The sequence below is a fragment of the Staurois parvus genome, unplaced genomic scaffold (assembly GCF_062004578.1).
Source record: "Staurois parvus isolate SC_StPar_1 unplaced genomic scaffold, SC_StPar_1.0 ptg000048l, whole genome shotgun sequence".
NCBI classification, from domain to species: Eukaryota; Metazoa; Chordata; class Amphibia; order Anura; family Ranidae; genus Staurois; species Staurois parvus.
Window position 1 is genome coordinate 3,799,048 of NW_028317844.1, and position 18,660 is coordinate 3,817,707.

An 18,660-nucleotide genomic window follows, 5' to 3' on the forward strand; every position below is an offset into this window, starting at 1 on the left:
CAGCTCCCTAATTGTAAGTCTGTACCTTCCTACAGACAGAAAATTGAAGGAAGAGTCTGCAGGAGCCTAACATTACACCCATGATTGACTGATCATGGTTTTAAAGCCTTGCATGCTAAAAATAAAACAAAATAGTAAGTGTGTGTGTGTGTGATATATTTACACACACTTTGCAATGTGTGATTTTATTTTATTTGAAAAGGTAGACAGTCTTAAAACCAAGACTAAAATTTAGATTTGATCTTGCTTTCTTGTTGATATGCAGTACAGTGGGGGGGTTTTAAATATGTTTATCATGCAATTAAATTAATGTTTTACTTTTTAACAGCTACTGAAAAATGTGGAAATGAAACTTCAATACCAAACGACTGCAATAAAACAGAATCGTGTGACGGTACTGTACCCTACTTGTTGTGGTGTGTGTGATCAAAGTTGTACTCAAGTGCAGTATTGCTTTACACCTGAAATCCTCCAGTATTGTTTAGTTCGCCTGTAAGAGCATTTTCAGTGTTGGCACTGGATAGCTGGAGCAGTTGTCATTGTCATATAATGTCTTTTGCAATTTGAGGTACAATTACAAAGTGAGAATGTTTCTGATGCTCAGCTTTCTCTACAGATATTATAGTGATGCCTGTCAGTGTGGTCTGCAGTCCTCTATCTGTATCAGGGTTATATATCCAATGTGTACTTACCAATTACCAAACATCTAGTGGAAGGCCCCTCTGACTTGTATAGAAGTTACTCATTGTTAATTCAGTCTTTATTCATTGATTAGAGAAGAGCTTATGAAATGCCATCACTTTTAGGGTTAATTCAATATTTTTTAAAAATATTTGTATTGGTAAAATAAAGTAATACATTTTACTATTCTGTTTGCCTTTTTTGTAGGTCCTACAGTGACACCAGCTACAATTATTACTACAGGTAACACAAGTGGCTTTCTAAAACAGTGGTGTGTAAAGATGAAACCTTGTGCTAATAAATGTCCCCATCCATCCCCAAGTACTGGGTTATCTGTCTCACTACCACTGTACATCTTTAACCTCTTACCTGTGGGAGGTTTTACCCCTTCATGACCAGGGAATTTTTTGCTATTCAGCATTGTGCTACTTTAACTGACAATTGCTTGGTCATGCAACACTGTACCCAAATGAAATTTTATATAATATATTTTCACACAAATAAATCTTTCCTTTGGTGGTAGTTGATCACCACTGTTTTTTAATTTTCTTTTTTTATTATTATTATTATTATTATGCGAAAAAAGACCAAACATTTTGGGGAAAAGCCTATATTTTCTACTTTCTTTCATAAAAGATATCAAATTTCTCCATCAGTTTAGGACAAAATTTTTTCTGCTACATATCTTTTTTTATTAAATATCTGTTTATTAAACATTTGTCAAACAGCAAAACAAAAATGACAACACAAGGCTGAGGACCCTTTCAGGGTCTTCAAAATATTGCAAATTATGATATTGTACAACAAGCAAGGGCCTCACACAAGGTGTGGCTTGTGGCAACATATACAGACTAAGTCGGACATATCAACAATACAAAGTGCATGACAGATTGAGTTGGGAGGATGTCCCAATGTAGGCAACCAAAACATAACGGCAGCCATTAAACAATAGACATTGCAGAGGCTGTCATGGGCTCAGCTAACAACTGGACCATACCCTTTCGTATTTCTTAGGGAGACCCCTATTAATGTAACTATCTTTATATAGCGGTAGGCTGTTATTCACCAATTGTTTCCAAAAAGCAAAAGATTGGGGGGGTTTCCACTGCATCGTAATGGCCTTCCTGGCATACAAAAGGAGCATGTGTTTGGTAAAAAAAACAAACAAACTGTGTTTTAAAGGGCACTAGTATAGTTCTGGTCGTGATCAAGATAGCGATCCGTGCAGATATTATACTAGTAGTGGTGGTGATCAGTGATTTATAGTGTGACTGATAGTGTAACGGGCAATATGGCACTAACTGGCACTGATGTTGCCAGTGACACTAATACAGTGATCAGCGATAAAGCTGTACACTGTACTAATGACATTGGCTGGGAATGGGTTAACTGTGTGTCTAATAAGTGTAATGTGTGCTGCTTTTACTCGCAGATCAGGCTGCTTTTTCTCCCTGAACTCTAGAGTTGATTTCAGGTAGAAGAAACGGCCAGTTTGCTGTCTGTGTACAGAGTTCTGCGTTTCGTAAACACAGAACTTTGTGTTGTGATTAGCCACAGCCAATCAGCAGGTTTCAGCCAAAATCATTGGCTGAAGCCTGCTGACAAACTCGTGTTGTCCAATAACAGCACAGGTTAGCAGGGAGCATGCGCATGCGAGCCTAAAAACCAGGAAGTTTACTGCAACATACAGGTATGTCACGGTGTCTGGCTGTGCCGCCTGCTTGCAGTAAATCTACTGTGGGCGGGCATCGAGTGATTAAACTGAGAAATGGTGTCCGTTTATTTACCCAGTGCTGTTTATAAGTAACACTTTATAAAGCATTGTCAAGCAGCTGTTGTGCTCCCTAATGCTTGTGAACCAAGTCATCCTCAGACAGCTTCCTCCAGACCCTCTGTACAGAGCTGATCCGAGCCTCTCTGTACCTTCGGATTGCTGTGGTTGGTTACAAGAGAGACCAATCACCTGATGTAAAGAGTGTGTTTACACCTCTGAGCCCTCACTTTCCTCTCACAACAAAGGAAAAAGGAACTAATGAATGAATGAGTCAGCTATTATTTCATGCTCGCTGTACAAACCAAAAGTGCAGCAGACGCAAGTAAAGTTTTTTTGGGTTTTTTTTTTTGTTTTCCCTTTTTAAACTCTTTCACCCCTTTCCATTGCTAGACTAGTGATGTTCATAGTGTGTCTCTGTATATTAACCCTTCACCTCCCTTATGGTATACATCTGCACATTTAACCAGTAATTTCCATCCTCCCACTGTGTCTGATCTGTACATTAACCCCCTTCACCAACTTCTACCTCTTTGTATGAAAGTTATGCGTTCACCTTGGGTGTCTAAAAAGGGGGCATTTTCTGGGGGTTCACAATGGCCTGGCAATCTTATTTTAACACAATAAGGAAGGCCTTTTTTTAAAATGTCATTTTTTTTTTAATCGAGTAAAAAAAAAACAGTGGGTATTAAATACCAAAATGTCTCTATCTGTCTAGAACCCCCCCCCCCCCCCAAAAAAAATACAATAAAAATAATTTGGGTATATTGTTGCATGATGGATTGAATATTTAAAATGTCAGTTTTTAAACTGTCACAGAACTGAAAATGGAAAAAATGGTCTGGTAATAAAGGGGTATACAGTTGTGCTCAAAAGTTTGCATACCCTGGCAGAAACTGTGAAATTTTGGCATTGATATTGAAAATATGACTGATCATGCAAAACTGTCTTTTTAAAGTGTTACCAAACCCACAGCAGCAAAATCAGTTAGTATATGCAGTAAAGCATGCTTGTTATACTCACCTTGGAACCTAAGGGGTTAATTCTTCACATTGTGTAAAAAAGCTGTTTGATCCTGACTTCTCTGATCCTCCCCTTCCAGTGCCCATTCTTATCTCCTGATTAGACCTATCATGTGGAGTCTCTCTGCACATGCTCAGTTTGGTGTGTATTGCTAGAGAGGTTTTTTTTTTTTGTTTGTTTTTCTTGTAAGAGTACATCTGATCAGCACAGGACCAATCAGCACTGTCCAGACAGGGATTCTGCATCCTCCTAGAGCAAAATAAAAACTCTTACAAGCTTTTGCCAGTGCTCGGCTGGACACTGATAGAAGTCACAAGACTGCTCTAACTGCTGATGAGAAAAGGTATTAAGCAGTTTATATTTACTGTTCAGTGTACTGTGGGAGACCAGATATAGTGAATGCAGGGTTCAGGGTTTAGTAACACTTAAAGGATGGTGATCATATGCCGTTTATTATCACGTTGTTTTGTCTCCTTTTTAAATCATCATGATAGCAGAAATCACCCAAGTGGCCCTTATCAAAAGTTTTATATACTCTGGAATGCTTGCCTTGGGTACAGACAAGGTTTGTCTATGTACAGACGAGGTTTTGTTTATGGCATATAAAGGTTAATTTCCCAAATCTATGGCTTTTTAAACTGTAATTAGTGTCTGTATATAAATAGTCAATAAGTTTGTAAGCTTTTGCATGGATGAACTGAGCAGGCCAGATACTGAGTCATGAGGATTAGAAAAGAACTGTTAAAAGACCCGTGTAACAAGGTAATGTAACTTTATAAATATGGAACTGCACCAATGCCACAAAAAGTCCTGTGAGGCGGGTCAAAGTGTTGTCAGGCATATTGTAACTGGGTTTTTTTGTGGCGTTGGTGTACTAAAGGCTTCTTTCTGGCAACTCGTCCATGCAGCTGATTTTTGTTCCAGTATCATTTTATTATGCTCCTTCAAAACAACCACACTGTCTTTTTCCAGAGCAGCCTGTATTTCTTCTGAGGTTACCTATGGGTTTCTTGGTGTCTCAAACAATTCTTCTGGAAGTTGTGGCTGCAATCTTCCTTGGTCTACCTGACTTTAGCTTGGTATCAAGAGATCCCTGAATTTTCCACTTCTTAAATGATTGAACAGTGCTGAATGGCATATTCAAGGCTTTGGACATCTTCTTATATCCTTTCCCATCTTTATAAAGTTCCATTACCTTGTTACGCAGGTCTTTTAACAGTTCTTTTCTGATCCCCATGGCTCAGTATCTAGCCTGCTCAGCGCATCCACATGAGAAATAACAGTCATTAACTGGTTATACACAGACACTAAAAAGGAGCCAAACAACTGTGTTATAATAAATGGTTTCATATCATCACTATCCCTTTTTTTTTTTTCTTTTGCATGATCAGTCAAATTTTCAATATCTTTTGAGCACAACTGTATACTGGCTGATACTCAGGTGGTTAAAGGACTGCTTTACTTTATGGAAACCCCCTCTCAGATTCCCCCATGGAGAAATACTTGAAGCCCCAGTCCTGAGATCTTCAGTGTGCTGCCCTGCTAGTGCCGTACACCATTTTCTTTAAAACCGCTTTAGCCGAGCCCAGTGCCTGTGCAGTCCCTGTTTCTTCCTATGCAGTCCCTGTTTCTTCCTATGCATGGTAAAGATCTCAGGAATGGAGCTGCTACAGTGTGTGTGTGTCTGTCTGCGTGTGTGTGTGTCTGCGCGCGCGCGTGTGTGTGTGTGTGTGTGTGTGTGTGTGTGTGTGTGCATATATATATATATATATATATATCTATCTATCTATCTATATCACACACACACACACACACACACACACCTGCTGCTCACTGGATATTTTCTCTTTTACGGACCATTCTTTGTAAACCCTAGGGATGGTTGTGCGTGAAATCCCAGTAGATCAGCAGTTTTTTGTTTATTTTTTTAAATACTCAGACCAGCCTGTCTGGCACCAACAACCATGCCACGTTCAAAGTCACTTAAATCCCCTTTCTTCCCCATTCTGATGCTCGGTTTGAACTTCAAGTCGCTTTCACCACGTTTACATGCCTAAATGCATTGAGTTGCTGCCATATGATTGGCTGATTAGCAATACCCAATAAAGTGGCGTGTGTGTGTATATATGTATATATGTGTGTGTGTATGTATATATATGTGTGTGTGTGTATGTATGTATGTATGTATGTGTATATATATATATATATATATATATATATATATATATCTCACACATCACAGGAAATAAGCAATTGATCCCCTGCTGATTTTGAATGTTTGCCCACTTACAAAGAAATGATCAGTCTAAAAATCAAATGGTTGGTGTATTGTAACACTGAGAGACAGAATAGCAACAAAAAATTCAAAAGAAATGCATGTCTAACAAATGATGCACTGATATGCATGTTCATGAGGGAAATAAGTATTTGATCCCCTATCATTCAGCAGGATTTCTGGCGTGCATGTGTGTAGATATATGTATATAATATATATGTGTGTGTATGTATATAGATATATGTGTATGTATGTAATATGTGTGTGTGTGTGTGTGTGTATGTATTTGACTCTGAAAAAATAATAGTAATGTAGGCCTGCTTAGTTTGCAGTGTTTCTAATGGCAGCCTGTGTCTTTTCTCTGTGTAGTGGTCCCAACAACGAATAAAACTGTTACTTCTGCATCACCTACTACTGCTAATGCTTCTATAACCACACATGGTAAGTCCCTGGAACCATCCTTTGTTATAGACCACATTTTATGAAGGTTTTAGTTTATTTGTTAGTGCAGATGAATAACTGTAATCCTGTATTCCTCCACGCTTAAATATCCAATACTAGCAAATTAGTCTTTTACAGTCTTTGCTGTGGCAGGCCCAACCATATCTCCACCTCAAAACATTGCTGTGATGGCAAACTCTTTCACAAACTTGATGGCTGCCATATAGAGAATGCCTAAAACAGTGGTGGTTACCTTTCTTAATATGGTGAGCCTTAATTGCGGCCCTCAACCTCACCAAAGGGTCGCTCATAAGATTCAGTGTCAGAGACAGCAGACACACAACAGGATATAGCTAATTTAGCTAATAGTTAAGACAAATGCCCTGATACAAGAAATGGTCAGAGACTGCATACAAGATACAGAATATGGTCAGAGACTGCAGATATAGTACACACTTCAGGAGACAGTTGACTGGCCTATCACATGAGACTGCTAGAAATCACCATTATAGCAGGACAATAAAGAAACCCTATTTCTGCATGCAAGGGCCCTGAGTGCCACACAAAGATAGACAAAGGGCTGCATGTGCCCCAGCCCCAGGATGGCCAACAGGGGTCTAAAGCTTTCTTCTGACAATGTTTTTTTTTTTTTTTTTAAAGAAAGTGAGTCTAAATATCACCTTGTCAGAACAGAATACTCAACCTGTAATATGCAAACACAGAGGAGCAGTTTAGGAGGTTCAAGCATTTACTGTATACCTCATATTAAATAAAATAAAATTTTTGCAGTAATGCACCACTACTTACTATAAATACCAAATGGTGAGCATTAAGTTTAGTTGTTGGCATGTGAATGTGTCTATTTTGTGTTTAGAATTGCAGCATAAGTGGGTTTGGGGGTGCGCTAGTAGAAGCCAATCAGTTGGCCATTCAGGCCAGAGTCTGGTTCAGGCATAGCTCACAGAGATTCTTGCTATTAGATGGCAGTCTAAAGAGCGGTGTGTACAGAAAGCATTTACAAATCTCTTGGCGAACTTCAAGCAGTGTTTTTAAAGGATAGGTTCACCTTTCGTAACATGTTACACCCTGAATAAGGGTGTAACATGTTACGATCAGACCGGGCCCCGCTTCCTGCTTTGACTGCTAGTAGGGTATCTTCTCCCCCCTCGCTAACTGTCAAATTAAAAAAAAAAAAGCCACCTTGTGGGGCTCCAGCTGCTTCACTCATTCACAGTCTTCTGTGAATGAGAAACTACAATTCTGGACAGCCTTAGTGGGTGACAGCTTGCAGTTCTCCATGAACTACCACGGCGCTTCACAGTTCATTCATTCTTCCTGTCAGTGTATCTGCTTGCTTGTGCATCCCGTATGGGCAGATATACTGATAGATCTTCAGGAGACCTGCATGGCACCAGCGATTTGCTGATCGCTGGTGCAATGCTTTACAGGCTCCTGCATACAAAAATAATGCATATGTTTTTTACCTTTTTTATTTATTATCTTTTACAAAAAGGTGATCTTACCCTTTATGCAATTAGACCACTTTTGGCTCTTGTCTGGAAATACTAAATATGGATCATAAAGCTGAATTACATCCAGAAACATAGAACATTGCGATGAGTCATGCAAAGTCTCTTCTTCAAAAACTTCTTCCTCCCCCTCCCCCCAACAATTTTTTTTTTTAAATACATTCTTTATTGTAGACTCCAACGGAGTGGAATAAACAGGACAGTAAACATATGACTTGTGATTGCAAACATATAAGAAAATGAACCCTTACAAAACATCTGCAAGGTATATGTCTACTGAATAGAGTCCACGAACACCGCAAGTGAAACAGAAAATGTCTTACTATGATTACAATGTTGTAAGGCCCTGGCATTTCTTTTTCCATTTCCACAGGGGTGGATTAATACGAACCAGAGTAGATAAAGTAGAATATAGAATGGGAAAGGGGAAGGTGAGCATAAAAAAGGGAAAATTAGAGGGGGAGTGGGGAAAAAGGCAATTACTCCCACATGGGCTCTACATCCCAATTTTGCCTCTTCAAGGATCTATAGCCTTACCGTCAAGGTCCCTGTGCAAAACCCAGGGAGTACAGATCAGGAAGTGTTTCTCTGATTGTGTCAGCCGTCAATTGTTCCATTAACTGAAGATTGCCCACTTGGACCTGCCAGTGTTACATAGTTGGTGGAGAGGATTTTTTCCACATGGCCAGGATACATGCTTTGGTTGCACTAACTTGGTTCTTGAGGAGAGATTTTTTGTATCGCTTGATTGACATCCGAGATACATGCAGCAGACAGGCTGCCAAGTCCTCCGCAAGAGACACATCCATCACCCTATCGATCGTGTCCGAGACCTTCGTCGAAAAGTCCCGTAGATTAGAACAAAACCAGAAAATAGAGAGTAATGTTCCAACTTCTTCTTTTATATCTCCAACATAGAGGACACAGTGACTGATCAATGTTGTGTAATGTTTCCCACATGTCATGATTTTATAAACCTTTTCCTGTTATTAGCTATGGAGGCCTTATAGGAAAATGGTAGTCTTACATTCTGTTTCCCATTTACATAGGAAGGGGAGGTACAACAATTTATTTTCTGTAGACGCAGACACTGTGCAGGGTACACTTTCCGCTCTTTCCCAGCATCTGTAGGATGTAACTCCAGCATTATTAGTGGCCATCCAATGGCCAAAGCGGATGACTGGGAACCTGGATGTAAAAGTGGGGGGACAGGGAATGCCTCACATTTCTGCACATTGTAGTGAAGGGCATCATTTTGCAAACTGCTGACTTTTCGATTTCTTTAATTTGATAAGATTTTAGTTCATTCTTTGTTTTTTATATTTTTTTTAACCAGTCCCGACTGAAAATTCCACTTCAGTTCCTGCATCAACCAGCTCTAAAATCCTTACAAGTAAGTCCTAAAAATTTTGTTTGTCTTTTTACTCTAGCAGCAGTGTTTTCTAGCCCCTTAAAAATCACTTGCAGTAGATCGCGTTATAGCGGACTGTGAAAGGAGGTTTGAGGGCGTTCAGGTGGCCAGTTGCAACGCTGTCCCATTCACTTACATGAAACATTTTGACAGGTAATGCCTGTCAAACTCTGTATGTTGTGTTAAAATTGCCACATTGCAGTTCAAAGTGCTGTGGTAGTGTGTACTTGCCTGAGTAGCACCATATCCACTTATAGGTGGGAAGTAAAAACACAGATCAACCACCTGTTTTATCGCCACCTGTGTGACTGCTTTATTACTGCTTGTAGATCAGTTTTCTGTTCCAACTGAAAAGAAATGATCTATAGTCGACAAATCATTTGATCTATACGACACATACAAGGAAGTGTATTTTGATTGAGAGTCAGAAGATATGATTGTGAAAAATTATATCTCTGATTTTTCTGTGCAGTCTCATAATCTGATCAAAATCTGATCAGATTCCTGAACAAAGTATCTGTGCAGCCAATCAATGGAACACTTTAGATAATGTTATTGCTTGGCCAATTGGCTCATTTTGATAGAATCTGATCTAAATTGAGTCCAAATTGATTGGAAAGGAAGTCATGACTATGGTGGCCACCCTTAGAGGGATCACCAGCAGGAGGAAGGAACTTATTAATTTAGAATATTGTGTGCAATCCTGGGGACTGTACTTAAATAAAACAAATATTTAAAACCATTGCAGAGGCGACTTACAAAAACCTTGTAACGGCTATGGGATAAACCATATCAAAAAAGACTGCATGATCTTAAAACGGTATTTAACCCAAAAAGCAAACATTTTATTATATTGCAGCTTACCAATTCTTAAATGTGATGGCTGTATTAGTTTTCTTTCTTAGACTTTTTTTCATCTGGCGATCTGACCAGTAAGACCAGTAAGATCCTGCAGATGTAGCAGTTTGAGGATTGAGACAAATCATTGTAAAATGATCAGCATTTATTTATATAACACCTTTATCCCAAAAGAAAAATAAACTGTGTGCTATAACTGATTATTAACTGTCAGCTGGAGTTTGGCTTCAATCTGTTAATGTATCTAAATCTGCTAGTCCAGGGGTAGGCAACCTTTCAGACGTTGAGGTCTGCATGGACAACATGGAGTGAAGTAAAGATCCCTTGGGGGGGTTTCTTGGCGGCGCCCTTAAAAAAAACAACCCCCCCCCCCCACAGTAGTGTGCTCTGTCCCCCTTTACATCACCCCCTACTGTAGTGTCTCGTACACCCCAGTGCAGTGTTCTCTGCCCCCTCCCCCCAACAGTAGTGTCCTCTACCCCCAATGCTGTCTCTCGCCCCCCCTCCCCCCACAGTAGTGTCCTGTACCACCCCAAAGCAGTGTCCTCTGCCCCCCTTCACACCATATTCCCCCCACTGTCGTATCCTCTGCCCCCCCACCCCCAGTAGTGTCCTGTACCCCCTCCAAACCAATGTCCTCTGCCCCCCTTCACATAACCCCCCTCACTGTGTAATGTTTGCTATCCTGCCCCATAGCAGTGTTCACTGCCCCCCACAAAGTGTCCTCTGCCTCCCCATACCCCAAAGCAGTGTCCCTTGTCATTTTCTTCTAAGCCCCCCTTCCCACGGAAACTCCTGTTCTTCCCCCCCCCCCTTCCCACGGAATCTCCTGTTCTCCCCCCCCCCTTCCCATGGAATCTCCCGTTCTCCCCCCCCCCCCTTCCCACGGAATCTCCCGTTCCCCCCCCCCTTCCCACGGGACCTCCCGTTCCCCCCCCCCCCTTCCCACGGGATTTCCCGTTCTCCCCCCAACCCTTCCCACGGGATTTCCCGTTCTCCCCCCAACCCTTCCCACGGGATTTTCCGTTCTCCCCCCCCCCCCCCTTCCCATGGGATTTCCCGTTCTCCCCTTCCCCCCCCCCCCTTCCCACGGGATTTCCCGTTCTCCCCTTCCCCCCCCCCTTCCCACGGGATTTCCCGTTCTCCCCTTCCCCCCCCCCTTCCCACGGGATTTCCCGTTCTCCCCTTCCCCCCCCCCTTCCCCACGGGATTTCCCGTTCTCCCTTCCCACGGGATTTCCCGTTCTCCCCCCCGCCCTTCCCACGGGATTTCCCGTTCTCCCCCCCGCCCTTCCCACGGGATTTCCCGTTCTCCCCCCCCCTTCCCACGGGATTTCCCGTTCTCCCCCCCCCCCCCTTCCCACGGGATTTCCCGTTCTCCCCCTCCCCCCCCTTCCCACGGGATTTCCCGTTCTCCCCCTCCCCCCCCCTTCCCACGGGATTTCCCGTCCTCCACCCCCCCTTCCCACGGGATTTCCCGTCCTCCACCCCCCCTTCCCACGGAATCTCCCGTTCTCCACCACCCCTTCCCACGGAATCTCCCATTCTCCACCACCCCTTCCCACGGAATCTCCCGTTCTCCACCACCCCTTCCCACGGAATCTCCCGTTTTCCCCCCCCCCCCCTTTCCACAGAACAATTTGAAACCTATGTGGCTCTAGAATCCGCAGCTGGTTGTCCACCACTGATAGTCACTGTAGGGACAAGATACCCTACCATATGGACACCCATGATAATGTGTGTGTGAGAGATTGATAATGTTTTTTATTATTATGGTTTTATCCAGGTTATAAATTATAGCAACTGCAATTTCTAACATTTTTTTTTTCTGTTTATTTGTAGCTTCTGCATCCACTACAATTGTGCCAACTGTGCCCCCTTCAAAAAAGAACACCTTTGATGCTGCTAGCTTCATTGGTGGAATAGTTCTTGTTTTGGGCATCCAAGCAATTGTATTCTTCTTGTACAAGTTCTGCAAAGCCAAAGACAGGAATTACCATACCCTTTAAAACCTCTCGCTTTGGACTGCTGGCCAACATTGCTCTAACCAAATATTGTAAACTTGAAGATTTCTCATGGACCTGTTGAAGAAAGAGGCCTTTTTATCTCTGCAAATTGAACTGAACCATGTTTGTGACCTCACTGTCAAGAAGAAATTTACTACAGCTCCGTAATGCTGTGAACTGCATGCTTCAATCACATCTGCTTCCTAAAAAAAGTGCTTCATTTTTTTTCTTTTTAATACTGTATTAGAGGGTAAGAAATATTTCCATGAGTAAATCTATGAAGTACAATAATGACATCTATATAGAGAGTAAAAGCTCTGGAGAATGTGACAAACATACACAAACATTAGGTGAGTGATGTACGAGGCAACATAGTTTCTACCTAGTATATACCAATATGGGTTAGTTGAAGTATATTTTTATTTTCCCTTTAAATTCAAAATGTGACTTTTACCGGAAGTTGATTATAAAATGGAAATCGTGCATTGATTTCCAACACAAACTATTTCTTATCATTTAAGTGATAGGCGAAGGTGAGATTTAGAAGATTTGTGCCTTACAGACATACTGAAAGTATAACCCATTATTTACTATTGCTTTGATTTTCATAGTAATTCTATTTTTTATGACTTTTTTTTTTTTTTTTTTTTTTCATTGTGAGCATACCCTAATTAAATAAATGATCACCTCTACAGTGTGCTTATTCTTCATCCTCCATGATGACTACAGGATTCCAATGAACTTGAAAACAATTGTTTGGAAGGTATTTCCTGAATAGATGGGTAAAGTGGTTGTATTCTGTTAACGAAGGTAAAAAAAAACTTGTGTGCTGCTCCCCCCCCAATACTTACCGGAGCCTGATCTTGATCCATCGCTGTGCACAGGAGCCCCGACTCTCCCAAGTCTTTCCCTTCTTATTGGCTGCCAATTAAGGCCAGTAAGGAGGGAGCAAAGGGAGGGACTGAATTGCACGCTGTGTGTGTCTTATAGACGCAAAACACGGACCTCGGGAGCAAGCATGCATGTGTGCTCCCTGAGCAAGTAGCTCAGCTGGGGGGGGGGGGAGTGCCAGCGGGGGACCCTTAAGAGGAGGATCGGGCTGCTCTGTGCAAAACCATTGCACAGAGTAGGTATGTATGACGTGTTTTTGTTTGGTTTTTTTTTTGTGTTTTTTTTAAACAAAGACTTTAACATCCCTTTAAATGAAAAATAGAGGTTATGTTCTTGCATAAATTCTTGAGAATGTAAAGCGTTTAAAATAAAAACATATTCAGCTTGCACATTGTAAATTAATTTAGAGCCTCCAGTTATCTTTCTCCAGATGTCTTTTAATATTGAGTGTTGGGGTTTCAATATCAAAATGTAATATGTGATCTAACTTGTTTGTGGGCATAGCAATAGCTGGATCAGACTTGTATTAGAACTCCTTCTCTTTGTATTCTTTACTGTTTTTGATACAGTGCCAAGACGTTAAAAAATACAGTACATTATAGATTAATCGATTTGCTATAGACCACTAGTTCATCAATGATGTGCACTAACAACAGTGCTGTTAACAGAGCTTAGCAGGTACTAATAATAATTTAACGTAAGGGGACCAGCAACTGTGGTCCCCAATTGATCTATTTATAGAAAATGATCATGTGCCAAAGGCAGGTCGTTATTTGAGTTGGCAGACAAATCCAGTACACACATAATCCGAATGGGGGGTGTCCATAGCAGACAAGAACTTTTCCTTGTTTAACATGCTGGATGACTGTTCACCAGTTTGTGGTTTCATTTTCAGCCATACTTGTTGGCAGATTTCTATATAATAAAATGTGCTACTTCTGTATGTGTGCTCGCTTAGTGCCTTAGAAAAGATCTGAAGTTGAATACACGTGCTTCTCACATAGTAGTGATGGGTATTCTGTTCTTGTTGCAGAGTACTACACCTTCTATTTGTGGATTCACTCTTCATATGCTTTTTTTTTTTTTTTTTTTTTTTTTTTGACTTTATTCCAACACTTTTTGGTGTGTCAAGAGGGAATAGATGTCTCTTAACTACAGCTACACTTCAAATCATATCAATAGTGGAAAAGACTATAAGTATTAAAGAACATTGCCAAAAGACTTCTATGCTGTACCCAAGTGCACATGTCGTTTCATAGGCATGTGCTGCATGGACCAAGCTATAATTTGATTGTTGAACTTTAGAGAAGCTGACAATTGCAATTATTTTTTTCCCTACATTTAACTCTATCAGGGCTTTTCTTGTGTATACAAGCATTTTCTTTTTTGTGTCCACTTGTACTGACTCTTCATGTTTCAGTAAAACTGCATGTAATAAGGTACTTTCATATCTACTACCATAGTATGTAAAACATTTCACTTCCGAGTCATTTGGAAAATAGGGCTATATAATGTGGGGAGAGAGAAAACTTTTGAAGTTGTATAAATTCCACACCACAGAAATACAGCTAAAAATTTAAGCTATATTTCAATTCATAAGGAATTGAAAAATGTCTATGTGAATCTGTGATTTATAGCCCTGACAGATCTTGGTGCCAGAGGGTGCTTTTAGTGCCAAATAGTTACCCATTAAGTTTTAGGGGTTTAAGTTGGAGGTTACATGCTAAGGATACGTTTTTTAACTGTTGGGTTAAGGTTCGAATGAGGTTAATGTTTAGTCAACTATGAATTGTCTTAATTTTTATTAGTTTTCAAAATATGTATAGTTCTGTTAGTATCACAACAGTGGGAATACTACATACAGAGAAGGGCCCATTCACACTAGGAACTGCATTTCAATCACACATGAACTCGCTCTGTTCCTGTACAGTTCTGTGCGGTGCAACTTTAGCCTATCCATTTTGAATGGGCTGAAATCACACCACACCAAAATATAGTGCATGTACTAATTTTGGAAATGCACTGCATTTGCACCCTGTATTTGGGGTGTCATTATCTTTGTGCTGACATCTGATACAGATTGGAAGAGCAGTGTGATTTGAATGCGGTGCAGGAACCTGACACTGTACATGGGTTTCCCGCACAGCATTCTAGTGTGAATGAATGACCCTAAGGCTAAGTTCACATCTCCGCCTTCCTGCGGGCTGCGTTGTATGCAGGCACAAGAGCCCATTCATTCGAATGGACTCCCTGCCCCAAGACACACAGGGAAGAAGTCCCTGCACTTCTTTGGAAACCGCAGCCCACACGGGAACCTCTGTTCACAGTACGGTTGCAATTTCCAGTGCGGGCGGCGTGCCATTAGAATTAATGGCACCAGCCCGCGGGTCCACATTCCTCTGTGTGGGTGGTGCGGTTGCACAGATTTTTGTGTGGATCTGTAGCGGCACCACCCACACAGATGTGAGTCAGGTGTAAAGGTATTATTGAAGTACAGAATAATATGAATGTTGACATTTGTATATCAGTCTTATTAAGGTGGTATGTTGTTTGTTTTTTTTTTTTTTTGAATCAACTAAACCTTGCAACGTGTTGATCTGCACTGTGCAGCAGTCTCATTGCATAGGCAAAGCAATTTGCCATGAGTCCTAGGTAGGATATGTTCTACTTTTTCCATTGCAATGTGTTGCGAAGCCATACGTAAGATGAATGAAGTGTCTTGTGACATTGGAAAAAAGAAGAAAAGTAAACAATATGATGCATCATTAGATTGAATCTGTACTGCTGCCTTTACAGCACACCCCAGCAGCCACAGTACAATGTGCCTGTTGGCGTGAACAAGCTCCTCGTAATAAAGACAACATTTTGCAAGCAAGTTAATTCTACATGTTTGGGTTAAGGGGAAGATGGGAGTTAAGGCTACAGCTTATTATTCAGAGTAAGGTTAAGGGCGAAGTTTTGTGTTTTTGATAGGCTAGGTTAAGGGTTACATTTAGATGAAGATATCGATAAGTGTTGCGGTTACATTAGGAGTAAAATGAGGTTAGAGGTCAGGGACAGTGTGGGAAAACGCTTTATTTCTAACTTGTTTTTGGTGCCAAAAGCCCTTCTCTGAACTTCCAGCACAGGAATAAAACAGCACTATTTCTGGAATGGGGATCATTTGTTGTAATGCAGGGAACTGTGCTAATGGCTACAGAAACACTACTGCATTGCCTTATAGCATTGCTTTCATTATAAGATCATAGCCCAGTACATTGAGAATTAAATGCTGTCAGTCTTCATTGTGCTTGGCATGAAATATGAAATTGTGTGACCAAATTTAGCATTGACATTGTCACACGGGGAGATTTACTAAAGCTGTTCCCCTTGAATCTGGTGCAGCTGTGCATGGTAGCCAATCAACTTCCAAACTCAGCTTGTTCAATTAAGCTTTGGCAATAAAACCTGGAAGCTGATTGGTTTCTATGAAGAGAAGTGCACATGCACTGTCCAGCTTTAGTAAATAAACCCCTAAGTGACAGTGTGGATACTTTTATTTGATGCAAAAAACACCATTGAAGGGGTGATGCTGTGTTTTTGTTTTTTGTGGAAATACTGATTTATGCCCACAAATAGCACATGGCTGAAATCATTTTCACTTGATGCTGTAAAGTAGAATTTAGGAGCAGCCGCTGCAACTTCTGGGTGTAAGCTAGCACAATAAGAGATCTTTTTGTACATGGCTACTGTATTATGCTGAGTGTCGGCTCAAACTGATCTCCATTGTGCTAACATGCATGCATTGGGCTAGTCAGCGCCAGCGATGAGAACTTTTTGAAGTGTACTGCCATTGATGGTACGTAACTTTTTTTTTTCCCTTTGATTTGACAACTTTGTAAATACTGCCTATAGTGTAAAATAATGTGTTACAAAACAGATTTGGTAAAGTGTATTTAAAACCTCTATTTTTAGTGTATTTTGCATAAATCCTCACTGTGTACCATTTTCTTACGCAAATCTAGTCTGCTCCTGCCACACAACTAGCAGCAGCTTTGCCAGCCCTACCATATGAGTTTGTTAGTTTGTCCATTGGCCTCCTGTCTGATGAACCCCATAAGCAGCCCAAGATCTACTAAAGTGTGCGTGGCAGGCTGGCAGTGCTGCTGCTAATTGAGAGGCAGTGGTGTAGAGTTTTCAGTCACCAACAGGAAGGTATTGGCAGAATCTCCTCGTTAGAAATTTTGCAACAGGTTAAAAAAATGATTTGCTTAATGAATGTATATGCAGATGGACATGGTGCTAAACATACTTCAAAATGACCTTTGGTTTTACCTACACTTTAATCAACATGTAACAACCTGAGTTTTCAGAAACACCCAATAAAACTATAATGCCAAAGTGATCCAACCATATTACAGTGTAAATCTTGTGGAGTTATCATACCAACATGATCATTGTGTAATTAACAAAACTGTGATGAGCTTTTGAGTATCTTTTCCATTCACTTTAGCTCTGTTACAGATACAAATGCCTTTTAGGAATGTCATCATCCTTCTAATACTATCAGATGGATAATTGCAAATAAAATTGACTTTGTTCTAAATACATATGGTGTCCTTGATCTTTTTAACCTCATGACATTTTATTGCTAGTTTTAATTGACATTTGGATGGTTTTATGTGTATAGTTGAAATTGCCTCGCATTACTGGACCACTACAACGAAAAATACTGTACTCTGATAAATGCATGGGTGATAGTAGTATGATTGTGTGTGTGTGTGTGTCTTTAATGGCATCCCAGTCTTAGTCTGTATGGCTCAATATTGAGTTGGCCCACCCTTTGCAGCTATAACAGCTTCAACTCTTCTGGGAAGGCTGTCCACAAGGTTTAGGAGTGTGTCTATGGGAATGTTTGACCATTCTTCTAGAAGAAACTTTACACTTGGCACAATGCAGTCAGACGAGTACAGTTCTCCTGGCAACCGCCAAACCCAAACACGTCCATCGGATTGCCAGAGAAGTGTGATTCATCACTCCAGAGAACACATTTCCACTTCTCTAGATTCCAGTGGCAGCGTGATTTACACCACTGCATCCAACCCTTTGCATTGCACTTGGTGATGTAAGGCTTGGATACAGCTGCTCGGCCATGGAAACCCATTCCATGAAGCTCTCTATGCACTGTTGTGCTAATATGAAGGCCACATGAAGTTTGGAGGTCTTTAGCTAATGACTCTGCAGACAGTTGGTGATTTCTGCGCACTGTGCACTTCAGCATGCGCTGACCCTGCTCTGTCATTTTACGTGGTCTACTACTTGGTGGCTGAGTTGCTGTTGCTTCCACTTTGTTATAATACCACTAACAGTTGACTGTGGAATATTTAGCAGCAAGGACATTTCACGGTTGGACTTATTGCACAGGTGGCAACCTATCACAGTACCACGCTTGAATTCACTGAGCTCCTGATGGGTACCCATTCTTTCACAAATGTTTGTAGAAGCAGTCTGCAAGCCTAGGTGCTTGATTTTATACACCTGTAGCCATGGAGGTGACTGGAACACCTGAATCCAATGATTTGGAGGGGTGGCCCAATACGTTTGGCAATATAGAATGTGTGTGTTAACACACTAAAGCTTCAATGAGATTTTCGAGATTGGTTATAGATACTTTAAAGTAGAACTAAGGTGACATATTTAATATAGGCTGCTCATATCCATAAGAGCCAGACCAAGCTCTGTACTATCTAGGAGTGCTTTGAAATGTATAGAAAACTAGTAGGTCCTTCCTTTGCC

General features: G+C 40.9%; 1 protein-coding gene across 1 annotated transcript in view; it reads left to right on the forward strand.

Moving 5' to 3' along the window:
* The window catches only part of CD164 (CD164 molecule), a 47,079-nt gene extending 29,607 nt beyond the window's left edge, over positions 1–17,472 (forward strand). The window contains exons 3-7 of the mRNA XM_089664763.1: positions 329–394; positions 889–924; positions 6,120–6,191; positions 9,057–9,113; positions 11,831–17,472. Coding sequence (XP_089520889.1) covers positions 329–394; positions 889–924; positions 6,120–6,191; positions 9,057–9,113; positions 11,831–11,997 — 398 coding nt within the window. The 3' untranslated portion in view covers positions 11,998–17,472. The remainder of the gene's footprint in view (positions 1–328; positions 395–888; positions 925–6,119; positions 6,192–9,056; positions 9,114–11,830) is intronic.
* Positions 17,473–18,660: the final 1,188 nt, after the last annotated feature.